The sequence below is a fragment of the Cryptomeria japonica genome, chromosome 4, assembly GCF_030272615.1.
Source record: "Cryptomeria japonica chromosome 4, Sugi_1.0, whole genome shotgun sequence".
Taxonomy (NCBI): domain Eukaryota; kingdom Viridiplantae; phylum Streptophyta; class Pinopsida; order Cupressales; family Cupressaceae; genus Cryptomeria; species Cryptomeria japonica.
In genome coordinates, this window is record NC_081408.1 from 436,977,561 (window position 1) to 436,992,380 (window position 14,820).

Genomic DNA, 14,820 nt, shown 5'->3' on the forward strand with positions numbered 1-14,820 from the left:
CCGGTCCGGCCTTGGTTCGACCAGGGTTCGAATTTCCCAGAGGGGGTTCGACCTGGTTCAAACCCAGGTGGACCAAGATTGAACTAGGTCGAACTTAAGCGGACCCAGGTCGAACCCGAACGGTTGGGCAGCCCAAAACGGTTTTTTTATGCAAAATTTAATTATTTTTTAAATCCGCCATGTAAAAAGTCAATTTTATACCCTAAAAGTGACTTCTAAAACATAATCTTGGCTCATTTCTCCTCATTTGTGTTGCAAATAAAAGTTTTTTGACAGCGGATTGAAGAAAGGGTGAACAAAGTTTGGCTTCCAAGATCAAATAGGAGGAGTTGAAGACTGATTTTTGAAGCTTCAACAAGTGTTGCAACATCATTTCCATACATTTGCAAGCTCCCATTGGCTACAAGCGGTAGGTTTTTTAACATTTTTTTCCAACTATTTTTGTTTCACAAATTGTCCAACATGAAACATTAATTGTTTTTCATTATTTTGTTTTTGTTTTTGAATATGTTTATGTTACTTCTTGCCATAGGAACTAGAATGGCATCTACCTCTTCCTCCGTTGGCAATGAACAAACAATTACAAAACAAAGAAATGATCTGAATTCTCCCTTATGGAAGTATGTTGACATTTTAAACCCACTTCCAGGAGGTGGGGGATTCTGTTGGAGATGCCAAGGATGTGGTATTGAACGTAATAGTTCATATTATTGGGTGGTAGGCCATTTGTGTGGAATAAAAGGAAGAGGCTTAAAAAAATGCCATGGAAAAGATGGTAAACCTATACGAAATGGGACAGTGATGAAATATTTTAAGGAGCATGAGGAGGGAGAAGAGAGAGAAACCCGTAGATTGAATCAAACCGCAGCAAAGAAAACAAAGGGAATGCAAGCCCCATCTAATCCCGATGTTGTAGTACAAGACCATCCCTTCTTTTCCACAAATGAACGTGAAAATGAACCACCCTTGACACACAAAATGTTAGAAATTAAGATCTTAGGATACTAATCATTATAAACAAGATATAAAATAAATGAAATGAGAATCATACATGCATAAATGTACACATTACACAAGATATACATGGGGAAAACCCTTTCAGGTAAAAAACCCCATAAAGCATCATTTAATTAAAACACTTACAAATATAGTCTATCATAAAATAGACATGAACCTGGGGACACTCCTCCAATACTTCCACATGGCCAATAATACCTCATATGCATAGTGATACAACTCACCAAAAAAGCTCCAAATTCCCACACCTCTCAAATGAGAGAGAACCTCCTTAAATATAGGAGGAAGGTTGACTTCACTAGTCACACCTTTTCAATAACCCCCACTTATAAATAATTAATAATCTAATAGTTATTAGATTATAATTATTTCAAATGGGATATGCTTATAAAGCATATAATATATAAGGTTTTATAACCTTATATTAGAACATTATATATAAATGTTATAAGGATGTGATCCCTAATAACATTATGTTCTAACACAAAAGAACAAAGGGGCCTTTAGAAACCGCATTTCAAAATGAGAGTAGAGACATTGCTGACCAAGATATAGAAAGGTGCATTTGTGCAAATGGGTTGACTTTCAATGTTGTTCGCTCCCCATATTGGAAGCAAATGATAAAAAGTGTTAATGAAGCTCCAAGAGGGTATAAGGGCCCAGGTTATGAGAAGGTATGTGGAACATTATTGGACAAAGAGGTGAAGAGGGTTGAAGATGCATTGAAACCCATAAGGGATTCATGGGCTGAGACAGGTGTAACAATTGTTTCAGATGGGTGGAAAGATGCTAAAAATCGTCCCTTGATCAACGTCATAGCGGTGTCCCCTAAAGGGGCAATGTTTTTGAAAATTGTGGATTGTGAGGGCCAAGTAAAAGATGGCCCATTTATTGTAGAAATTCTCATCTCCGCCATTGAGTCAATGGGACCCCGCAATGTTGTCCAAGTCATAACGAACAATTGAAGAAATTGTAGAGCTGCTGGTTTGTTGGTTGAGGAACGCTATGATCACATCTTTTGGACACCTTGTGCGGTCCATTCACTCAATCTTATGCTACAAAGAATTGGAACTAAAATAAAATGGATCAGAGATGTGCATGCAGAGGTTGAGGACATCCAGATATTCATCACAAACCACCACGTCTCAAGGTATTTTTAGATCCTTTTCGAATTTGGAGCTATTGAAGGTAAGTGAAATAGTAATTTAAATTTACATTTTCTGATTTTTTTAATTTCAATGTTGATAATATCATTGTGTAAGCTATATTGTGTATTCTTCTTTAAAGTTTGGCTTTATTTTTTTATCATTTTGGCATTAATTTGTGTTATAGGTTGTTGAGACCCGTTTTGCATCAAACATAATCGTCTTAAGACGACTTGTGAAAGTTAGAGTGGCACTATGCAATATGGTGATCACCAACAATTGGACTGTATGGAAGCAAACTAGCAGTGAGAGGGCAGAAAAAATTAGGGAGAGAATATTGAATGAGAAATGGTGGAAACTTGTTACATATCTCCTAAGTATCACTGAGCCCATTATGAGTATGATTCGTTATACCGACATGGATAAGCCTTGCATTGGTGAGATTTATGATGGGATTGACTCAATGCTTGAAAAAATAACATTCACTATAAATGCAAAAGAGAATGACCCTGAGGAGAAATTCTTCAAAGAAGTGAAAGCAATTATTGTAGAAAGGTGGAATAAGATGATCACTCATTTGCATCTTCTTGCCTATGCCTTGACATCAAAGTACTATAGCAATCAGTTTCTTGATAAACCAGGAAGGATTCCACCATGGAGAGATCTAGAAGTATCTGATGGGTACAAGGCAGCATTTCTTAGACTATATCCTGATGATGATTTGTGAGATATTGTTACAAATGAGTTCATAGAATTCGCAAATGGGAATGGTCTAAGTGTTGAGGCACGTTGTCATAGATCCAAGAAGGATGCTCATAGCTGGTGGTACTTCCATGGTGCATGCTTCCAACACCTACAACCCCTCGCTGTAAAAGTTTTATAACAAGCAAGTTTAATTAATTAAAATTTATCACAAGTTTATTTATATTTTACTTTGTCTTCATAGGTTGCTAGTAATTTTTAATTTTAATTTTATTAATGTATAACTTTAATTGTTTACTTTGTCTTCATAGGTTGCTAGTTCATCTACTTCAGATAGAAATTGGATCACATACTCTTTCATCCACTCAGTAAAGCGCAGTAGGTTGCTATCAAAAAGAGCGGAGAATTTAGTATATGTGCATTCCAACCTACGTCTTCTTTCACAAAAACAACGTGACTACACACAAGGGGAAACGAAGATATGTGATATAGAGCTAGAGCATACTGATTTGGATGCTCCCGCTTCTCAGCTTCTTGCATTGACACTTGATGACTTGGAGGGCGAGCAAATGTACACTGCAAGTGTAAGTGGCGTCGGCTCATCTAATGTCAATGTCAATGATGAGGAGGATGAAGAGGAGGAGGAGGAGGATGAATTAGCTAGTCCATTTGATGATTAAACTTTATATTGTTGAAAGTTGAAACAATGATGCTTGAATATTTTGTCATTTCGATATTAAACTTGATGTATATGATGCTAAAATGGTATGATCATGATGCTATGATTACAAGTTTATGTTTGTTTTGTTGTTTATATGATGCTATGTGGCATGCTAATCTTAATTCATGCTTATAGGCTGCACAAATATTAATATATATATATATATATATATATATATACATGTTTTTGCACTAACAAACCCAAACCCCTTTTCAAAATTTTGCCGTACCGGTTCTTCGAACCCGAACCGGTAAGCTAGTGTCAAAGCCTTCTCATGAAATCAAAGCCTTCATCTTGCATCAACCATCTCAATCTCATGATGATCTTCATACTTACATTCATTCTCCCTATCTCTGATGATGATGATCAAATGAAATGATCATCATATGTCGTTCATAGCCAACGTGTTGAGGAGCAAATCCACTCAACCTTATCTCATCTAAAGGATGTAACTATTGCCAAACATTTCTAAAACTTAAACTAAAGCAAAAGAGGGAGTCCCCATTTGTGATGGGGCGATGTGTGAAATGGTCACAACAGTATGCCCATGCTTGCTTCTTGAATGTTCCAACTATGAAACTCAAATATTAAAAAAACTTTTTGAATCCATTATGTGACCTGGCATGTCACGGATGATTTGGATCTCGAATGCAAGAAAAAAAGATGAGCTCTATTGTTATTCAAGTCTCTTCTTTACATATGTTGATGGTGTCAAAAAGAAAAAAGAAGAATCTTTCTAGGCCAATTAGACAGACCATGGTATCTGATGAAAGATTGAAAAGAAGACTCTTGCACCCCATCTCTACTCAGAACCTTTGTTTGAAGCCCCATATTAGCTCATAGTTTTTGTACTCTATCCAAATCCAATTCTCCTTTCTGCAATTTTGATTTCTTGTAAGGCATGCTCATGGAATGTAATATATTTATGAAACTTTCAATACCCTCTCTTGCGACCATTAGCACTTCCACAAAGGTTAAATGGAAGACCATACTCTAATTTGTTAAAATGATGCAAGTATTATGCTTTTGATAGAGTGGAACCTCCAACAGAAATTTCTACAAGGTGATGAGTATTGTTTTATACACAGTTTTGGACTGATTGAAGAGTACGGATTTTCCAAAACAATTTTGATGGGGCAAAATGGCTAACCACTACTACCAAGATGATGTGGATGCATCCCAAATTGCCCTCGTAGTTGTGGGTGATCTGAAGCTTAAGATGCTGATAGACAGTGGCATAATAATAGATAAGAATACATGAACTAAAGCAATCTAGGCCTTGGAGATGCCTTGATCAAAGGCATTTTAGCGGATAAACTGCTTAAATGGATAACCACCAACCTCTTTGGAGCAAAACTCTCAACAAGAGTGGGGAAAGGATTGTTGGGCAATGCAATATTACAACCTATGAGAGACCAAGGTCAATCAACATATTCCATCTCATGTTCCTTGAAAATATTAATGAACCGTCTATAGTTTTTACATCAAAGGTATGGGAGCTTGGTTTTGGTCTTTTTATCCAAGCACAAATAAAGAGATTCAAACCATTATGTCCCATCCCACAATCAACTTTCAAACTAGATGTTCCTCTAGACATAATCCAAGCTGAGGTTGATGCCCCTTCTCTTCTAAAGTAATGAATATATTGCAAGAACACAATAACCACAACATTTCACAAATAAATACAACACACAAACTGATTAGTAGCAATACCTTGAAAATAAAGCATAATAGAATAGATCCTCACAATGTAAGTTATGTGAATGAGAATATGCTAAATATCAAAACTTAACAACTTTGTGGGAACAACCTCAAAATTTGGAAAAAATAAATAAAAAAACTGTCAAATACTAAGCCACTACCTCTTATTTAATGGTATAAATCATTGAAGCACTAATCCTGAAAAAATCACGATTAATCAGCGATCATCTGTGGCACTGATTTTTTGGGGTTTAATCATGATTAAATGGCACGATTCATTGCAGAAAATCGCCTAAAAATCATCCTTTGCTGGAAAAACCCTAAAACGTGGCCAAACCTGGAAAAAAACGCTACAAAATTGTTGTAAGTGAGGTTGCCTGCAAGGGTTAAAATGCATTCCAGCGGCAAAGAGCAGATCAAGGCCAAACGTGAAGGCAACCCAGTGAGCCGTGCGAAGAAGGCCTTGAGTTAATCATGGCAAGCAAGGGTGAAAGTCCAATTTTTCTTTCTCAATGTTCGCAATAAATTGTCAAAAAAAATCTGAAATTTGGCAATAAACGTATCGATTTTTTATTTTTTTTCCTAAATGTTTGCAAAAGTTTTGTTCAATCATTATTTTGTTTTGGTTGGGAACTGTTTTTGTTTGGGTGATCAGGCCTGGTTTTCTTCTGCTTTAATGCTGTATCTTTCTCCTGATTTGTAATAAGGTTCGGGTTCCTTTCAAAAACCTGTTTTTACTTAATCAAAACAATTAGGATTCATGAGGGTCATTTTGAATTTTCGTTGATGCCACTTGGTACTACTAATGCTTCTTCTACATTTAAAAGTTTGATGAATTCCAACTTTAAGACATCTTGAGAAAGTTTTTATTAGTGTTCATTGATTACATATTGATTTATCGACAAACATGGAAGGACCATCTGCACCATGTTGACCAGTCGTTACAAATTCTCCAACAATATCAACTTTATGCAAAATCTTTGAAGTGTACTTTTGAAATCAAACAAGTTGAGTACTTGGGTCGCATTGTGTCTCATGAGGGATTCAAAGTTGAACCTAACAAAATCAAGGCTATGATGGAGTGGCTGGTTTGTAAAACCATTAAGAACTTGAGGGATTTCTTAGGATTCACTGGATGCTAAAGAAGATTTGCAAAGAATTATGATCACACAACAGAAACCATCACAACACATTAGAAAAAGGATGCTTTTCGATGGAATGAGGCAGCTAATACAACTTTTGAGAGACTAATGGAGGATGTCTACCACCCTCATTCTAGCCACTCTAGATCTCACCAAGACTTTTGTAGTGGAGTGTGATGCTTTAGGGAATGGTATAGGAATAGTTCTCATGCAAAAGGGAAGAGCCATTGCTTTTGAAAGTTATCAATTGAAAGGTAGGAATCAACTAAAACCTATTTATGACAAGGAAATAACCTATTGCTTGCAATACAAGTGCTAACTTTGGACAGATAAAGATATCTTATAACATCTAATAATATCAAATAGATATTAATATTATGGCACCACCCTAACCTATTTATATTATATGTTAACTTTATTGAAATTATATAAGGTTTATAAATATTCTTGTCCAATGAAAATATTAGGAAATACGTATATCGCCTCTAATATTCCTGATTTTAGGTTGCAAATATGAATATATTTATGACTTTTGTATGGACAAATCCAACCCCAAAAAGAAATTGCTGAATCTGCAAAGCAAACCAAAATCCAAACCACAACTAGTGACTTAGGACTAGATAATGGTGTATTACTTTCTTTGTTTTATCACAAAATGTAGTAGATTATTTAGAATCCTATTGGTCAAACACATCCAGAAGAGCTTATGTTCTATACATAATTATTAACCGTTTATACTACCAACACAATGAGATGAATCTCATTACTAAAGAAATGTACATGATATAGACATAATAGTGTTTTTAAAGAAACATGCGATTTGCCATAAATCAGACATTAAAAATGAGCAAACACTTTAAAATGTTGGAAATCACCTGCACAAGGACCTCTCTCTGACCATGCATAAAACCTGCACTGTTAGCACAAAGGAAAGGGATATTGTTAATTCCATGAAACTAGAATTCCTGCAGGTTCTATCCCACTGTCTTATTGAACGCTTGTGTAGACATTTGAGGAACATGTGATCACCGAGAAAACTGGCTATGAAAGCTATATAGAATATAGGATCGAAGAAAATCTTACGGGATGATACATGATGCAAAGGCACCCATTTGTGAATGCTGCCACTGGCGATACCTACGAATTTGTACATTTACTACATCTCCATCTGCAATAGACTCTGCTGCACGGGCAATTAAGTCCATTCGAAGTGTTCCATCTGAATCATGACTTGCAGCACTTGGCTTATAATTTAAATAGTTCTCCTGAAGAAATTTACAACCACCATTGAATAGGTGAAAAATTCTCACTCAAAAAATGATATTGACATCTTTTAAATCTGAAATATCTATTAAACTCTATTTGTAAACATTTTTCTTGCTTCACCTCTATGTTGCATATGTTGAAGAAGATATACTCTCTAAATGTGAATTATTTTGAGATTTTTCTCATAATCCATATAATCAAACTATGTATTTCACTTATTTCTTATCAATAAACAAAATTTAAAAACCGGGGAAAGAGGGATGAAAGAAACCTGAATAATAAGAGGAATGAGATCTGGATCTGTCATGCAAAAATTCATTCTGTCATCAAGTTTTAGCCTACCTCCTTCATATCCAAGCAACCTATACACAAAGAACATAGAATAAGAATCAGAAATCCCCAACTATTTCTTTCAAACCAACTTATATTGTTTGTATTGAGAATGCATTCCTCAATACATCAAAAAGATATTCAACTTGGCTTAGATGTGAGCATGAGATCAATTTGTACAAAAAATATCTAAAATGCAGCCAAGTGATAAAAAGGTCTCCATGGTATAAAATGATTTTTCATGTTAATTTTTTCCATGGCATAATTTCTTGGGAGAATTTCCATTAGAATGTGACAGCAAGAGGCCTGGCATAAAGAAAGATGAGGCCAAGCTGTAAAAATGTGTAACTAGCGTATAGCAATAATGAGATTTCCAATGTTAATTAGTAAATCAATTATGCAATCCATTAAATGCACTGCAACTCTAAGCTTGTAGATCTAAAAACATGTAAACAGAACAAGCATACAAAATCAAACAAAGGAACACAAAGTAGAACCAAGAAATTGCACAGTGACATGTTAATTAATTCATTTTACATACAAAATTAACTAGCATTTACATTAATTCTAATACAGTATATTCCATTAACTAACATTTACTAAGATTACACTGATCCAGAACATAAAAAATGTGACCCGCTTTTTGGCATCTTAAACTGCCATGAAACCAGTAATTAAAATCAGGTATTCTTAGATACCAGCCAAGTCACAAGGTTTTAAATAGTGCTCTGATTCGTCAAGGATTAAATTTGAGAAGAAAAATATCTACAGGTGGTGAAATTTGTGAGCAAGTTCAGGTTCTAGAATTTATACGTCTATAATTTTAGCTGTGTATGCCCATAAATAAACTTTGAAAACAACAACAATGGTAGTGTTTAAAATTAACTTTAAAATTGAACAAAAATTTGAAATTAAAATTGTTTATACAGCTGGTACCATAGCCGGTCTAAATGGTTTAGTTAAACTAAGGTAATATAGGTGTTGAGCACACTCAATATTGTCGGCTAAATGGTCAAGGCAATTTCTCCTTAGACCATTACAATGACAAGAAATCAGTCATTCAACTGTTTAGGTCCCTCTCAAAAAGTCTACACTGTCAGTAGATCCGATCACTACAACTTTACATGGATTTTTGTCTTTCTGCAACACAGTCTCCTTATTGGTTATTTCCCTACGACTTCGCTTTGTTGCAGGTTTATTTTATTTATTTGCATTTTATTGCATTTTGCCCTAAGTTTTTTGGAAGGAGACGTCAATTTCTAGTCGAGAGACTTCGGAGACGGCAACCAAAAGTGCCCTATGCATTCAGAAGTTTCTGGAGAAGTCTCTACATGTCTCTGCCTCCAAGGGTAGGAGATGAGTCTCCTAGTAACTATGGTTAGAAGTCTTAAGAATTACAACCTATATTGCAAGGTTCGAAGAAGTTTCAGTGCTATGTGATTCAGAAAAACACAAACATTGTACTTCAAATTTAAAGTGCTTGTTTAGCAAACTTGTAAAGTGGTAAGTAGATAAATACATATCCATATCCAGACCCATATCAATATCCAAAAGGGAAAAAATGTGTGTGTGTGTATGTATATATATGTATATATATATAAATATGTATACATATATGTATATATATATAAACCTGTATCCATATCCAAAAGGGAAAAAATGTACCAGCATACCCAGACCCCGAACTCATATGAAAGATGCCAACTGAGAATCTGATCCAGTCTGAAGTTTTTTTGTTTGCTTTCAAATCTTTGACCAGTGAATTGTTTTATTTGTTTGAGGTGAATTTCAATGGTTTTTTAGTTTTGGGGGTTTTGCTTGCTTATGCCAATGAAAATTTGCCAAAAGAATGCAATACATAAAAGAAACAATTGATTGAAATAAAATTTCAGAACCCATATTTTATTGCAGCAAATTATAAATTCAAGAGAATGACTATTTAAGACAACTAGAGCCAAAATTGGCCTACCAAGTGTCCAACGCCCTGCCTGGATGAGCTTATTTTGATGCTGGAGGTGGTGCACAAAGCAATACAGGATCCTCCAGGTGCTGCAAATTGTTCCAATGTGTTTTATTCTTCTTGTATATAATTATCAAAAACAATTTAAGAAAGAAATAGCAGGTCAGGTGCTTATTCCAAATTCTTGCCAGGAGAATCCTCCAAAATTGACCCTTTTTCCCCACTAAAATGCTGATGTAGCCCAAATGTGTTAAAATTTCCCTGAAAGAACCACCGATCTATCTTTATTTGCTGCCAACAATGAATTTACACACAAATTTCTGAATCAAAACCCTCTAATTTATTTTATTGGCTTCACAGGAGAAGCAAAGAGGTTACGACCAACCTGGGAATGGTATGGCCAACATTAAAAGCATAATAACGGCTGGAAAATGTTTCCCAATCTGTTCCAATCTGCTCAAATGTGTTGTAGATGATCTATTCTTGCTGAAAGTATGAATTTTCCTCCAGATATTGGCCCCAAATGACCTGAAAGAGGATTCCTTCAATGCAAAGGTGAATGGGTTTTCATCCACACACTAAATAAGGGTGAGTGTTTTCGTTCTCAACCCAAAACTCCAATCAAACTTGCTGCTGTAGAGCTCTCCTGGGAAAAAATTGTCAAATACCCAATGAATAATGAATAAAATGTTGCCCCCAATGTCTTTTAAACATTCCTCAAACCCTAATTCGAATTTGGGGTTAGGGTTGTACTTTTGGCATCAAAAAACATGTTAAAATGTTTCTTTTTATTAAAAAAAAACTTCCCCTAAGTAGTTTGACCCATTGAGGGTCTAATTCCTCATTAAAAGTGGCCATATTATTAAGTTATAACTTCTAGGGAAATGTGCCAAGGGGCCATTTTATAATTCATCAATTTTTATTAATCTCCTTTTTAATAAAGTTACTTTATAATTTTTCTAATTATAGAAAAAGTAACTTTATAATGAATTATTATAAAATCTATGTAACTTAAGCGCACCGAGGCCAAAAAGTGACTAAGTATAGACTCCTCTTGGTAAAGCCAATCATCCCCTAGCCTCTGTAATTGCCTAAATCCCAAAACTATACATTTTGGGATTTAGGCGGTGAACAGCAAGTACAATGGGCTTTGAAGAGGAGGGTGTGAGAAGTATTTCTAATGTCACTGTGTAATGAGGATGAACTTTGGGACTCCACGCAAAACAGAACAGCAGGCCAATTGATGCGTAATATTCTACATATCAGCTGGGTTGAGCCATCACAGCTATGGATTAAAGGTCTGGTATCCCTGTATACAAATTATGTAAATGTCTACTTCTGAAATATGTATATATATATTATATAAGTGCAAAAGTTTAAGCTTTAGTGTTGAATCAGAAAAAAACAGTTATAATTGGAAACCAAAATTCATATGCAGTCTTAGGGGGGGATTTAACAATCTTGATAAAATATCATCTTTGCAAACAAGTGTGTAATTATTTCTGTGATATAGCAATCTGAAACCACTTCACCAGCTGTTCATGAATGAAGTTATGTCTGATATATGACTCTAAGAAGTGGCACTCTGGCAGAATTAGTTGCTCCATTGTTAATATATATTTGCTTTTCAGTTCTGTAAGTTGCATTTTGTTTTTTGGTAGCAATTTCCACCACAATTATCCAACAAGATCATAGAAAAAACTCAGATAAGACCCTGCACTTCAGCTGTTAGTCAAAATACCGACAAAACAAACTGAAAATTTAAGTTCAGATCTTGGAAGGGATCTTACATTCTGACCTGCACCAAAACAAATCCAGATCAGAAATAGGCAGATTGAAAGCGAATTTCCAAAAGAGATGAGGTCTACGACCAAGCAAGGCAAATTATCAAGGGAATTAAGACAATGCATATCCAAACTTGAACATATTCTTTCAGCAGTTTCATGCATTTCCAGATTTAAAGCAAAAATTACAAGTTCTGGAAATGTCGTTCCCAGGCCTGAAGTGAAGTTGTTCGAGGGATCTTCCGAGATTTCAAAGTGCATTTTCAGGTTTTTCAAGATGAGAAGTGTTATTTCCATATTGTAGGAAACTTTAATTGTCATGCCTTAATCCTCTTGCATTTAGGGGTTTTGGAATTAACATAGGATCTTAATTTACAATCATGATCCAAAGTGTTTTTTGTCTTTTCAGGTTTGACACAAAGAATGAATGTGTGGAGTCAAGATGTTCAAGTTCAAATAAGGCAAATGAAGCAACTTGGAAGGGCACAAAATGAAGGACTTACAATATCATGATTCACACTTCAAAAAGAAATTCAAAATGATGATATAGAAGGAGCTGTTCAAGGATTGCTCTACAAGGATGGAATAGAACAATACTTTATGAAGAGGATACTACAACGACCTTGGATTTCCAAGATCAAGGTGAAGGACTCAACAAGATCAACATTCACGACGACATAAAGATGCACAAGTACATGACATTACAACATGAAGAGGATTTATCTACGATGGATTGCTCAACAACATCAAGAAGATGAAGACAAAATCAAGGACATTGCAACGTGAAGTCAAGAACTTTTCAAAGGATTCCAAGGAAGAGGATAGCAATAGAAGAAAATGAAGATGTTCAAGGAGATGAAATGCAATACATCGTAAAGAATTTCAAAGATGGAGTGTGAAAGAAAGGACAAGATAATTTCAGAAGAGTTAATCAAAGTTATAAACTCATCCAAGTGAAATATAGAGAATGATGATCAAGATTATTTGGGAATATAAACCATCACAATCAGTCAAAAGTCGAATGATGTTGAGTATCAAGAGATATTGCTAGAAGAGCAAGGAAAAGAAAGTTACAAGATGTACATGTTGAGGTGGCGCCCATTCATCATCAACCAATCAAATAATTCAAGGTCAACATGTCCAAGTTCATTGAACCTAACTCATCAACAAGTGAACATGCGGATGTATTGAATACAGTGTCATCATCTGCTCATTGTAAATTGTGCCATTGAGGCAATCTTAATTTTCTCATTGACCCTTTTCCTTAGAAGGATTTGCATTCAAGGACATGTAATTTTCTCATTGGATAGCATTAAATGTATGAAGGTGGTGGTTATAACTGCCTCACTTTAGGGTTTCCTTGAATTATCTTGGCCATTGATTTAGAATCAATATGGGCCCTACATTTGTAATCAAGAGCTCTATATAAGGCTTTGCCTTCTCATTTGTAAAGGTTAATAGACTAGAAGCCAGCAGTAGCAGTAGCAATAGTAGGAGGAGGAGGAGACTAGAGTTTGTTGCCAAGACTATGTCGAAATAAATATATAATTTTCATTGAAGATATGGTGGATCTCTATATATGTTGTTTCAACATTACGCATGGTTTCTACTTCTCAAATTTTAGTTAAAGTTCTTTGATTTTTTTGGAGAAATGTGAACATGTTTGATGGAATTCCAATTCATACCATTTGCAGTTTGTCGATGCAAATTGCAATGTATGGTTAGTCTGAACCTCATTTTGGCAATAGTTCAATTGTGGATGTTCATTTGAATTGCACCAGCATTGGGTATTTGATGGATGTTTGCAATAATGAAAATCATTCACTACATTTGGAGATCGAATCAGTTTTGTGTAGTTGTTGTTATCATGGCAAAGCAAAGCTTGATTTAAGGAATTTGTCTATCTAAGCACTATCCATTATCGCCATTGCCCTTAGCTTTTTTTTAGATTAGATTCTCTAAGCTTATCCCTTTTGTCTTTTATTTGAAGTTCGAGTCAGTTTAGTATTCCAGTTCCAGCAACGTGTAAGTCCCTTTGTGTAACCAGCAAATCACGTCATTCACTAATTCTATCCATTGTAAAGTCACATTGTTCGTATTGTAAACCTTGGGCTTGCCTTATTTGATCACATAGTTCAGCATTTGAGGTTTCCTTGTTCAAGAGAGGATAGAATACTTGGTATTTTATTCTTTGTTGGCGAGTGTCACAAAACATGCATCAACAAACTGATTCAGGGTCAATCATCTAGAGGAAAGAGCAAGCAGAATACAATAAACTTTGCTCTTATGGCTAACATTCAGAGTGTTTATGAACCCCAAGATTATTCAGAGGCAAAAGGTAAACTTGAATGGGAAAAAGCTATTGAATCTGAACATTAAAAGTCTTTTAAAAAATAAGACTTGGGTCCTTTCAAATCTTCCACTAGGGAAGAAACCCACTGGCTGCAAATGGGTGTACAAAATCAAGTACAAGTCTAATGGTACACTTGACAAATACAAAGCATAGTTGGTGGCTAAAGGATTCTCGCAAAGAGAAGGAATAGACTATGAGGAGACCTTTTCTCCTATAGAAAAGATAAGCACCATCCGTCTCATTCTAGCCATGGCAGCACAATTTGGCTGGAAAGTCCATCATATGGACATGAAGTGTGCCTTTCTCTATGGAGATTTGGAGGAATAAGTATACATAACACAACCTCAAGATTTTCAGGTTGCAGGAAAAGAGCATCAAGTATGCAGACTGCAAAAGCTCTCTATGGCCTAAAACAAGCACCCACAGGCATGGTACATAAAGATTGGCATATGATGCAGAGCCCTGAGAGGGTTGGGTAACTTAGACCAACTTTGGTCCCCACTTCCCAAATCTGTTTGGGACCACTTAGATCAGACTCACAATCTATCTTAGACTCCTCACAAGGCTCCAGGCATCAACAAAAACATACCAAGCATGATAGACCACACATCACGCAAAATCAAGCCTAAACCCCACTAGGCTTTAATCCTCAAGCATGAGACAACCATGAACTTGATGAGGAACTCTTGGGCAGACATA

The 14,820-nt window shown here is 35.5% G+C and overlaps 1 protein-coding gene across 1 annotated transcript in view; it reads right to left on the minus strand.

Annotated features, from left to right (window-relative positions):
- Positions 1 to 14,820, minus strand: part of LOC131030431 (replication factor C subunit 1) — a 150,232-nt gene that overhangs the window by 42,333 nt on the left and 93,079 nt on the right. Inside the window, exons 14-16 of the mRNA XM_059219860.1 lie at positions 7,966 to 8,056; positions 7,512 to 7,693; positions 7,310 to 7,343 (exon numbers count right to left, since the gene is read on the minus strand). Coding sequence (XP_059075843.1) covers positions 7,310 to 7,343; positions 7,512 to 7,693; positions 7,966 to 8,056 — 307 coding nt within the window. The remainder of the gene's footprint in view (positions 1 to 7,309; positions 7,344 to 7,511; positions 7,694 to 7,965; positions 8,057 to 14,820) is intronic.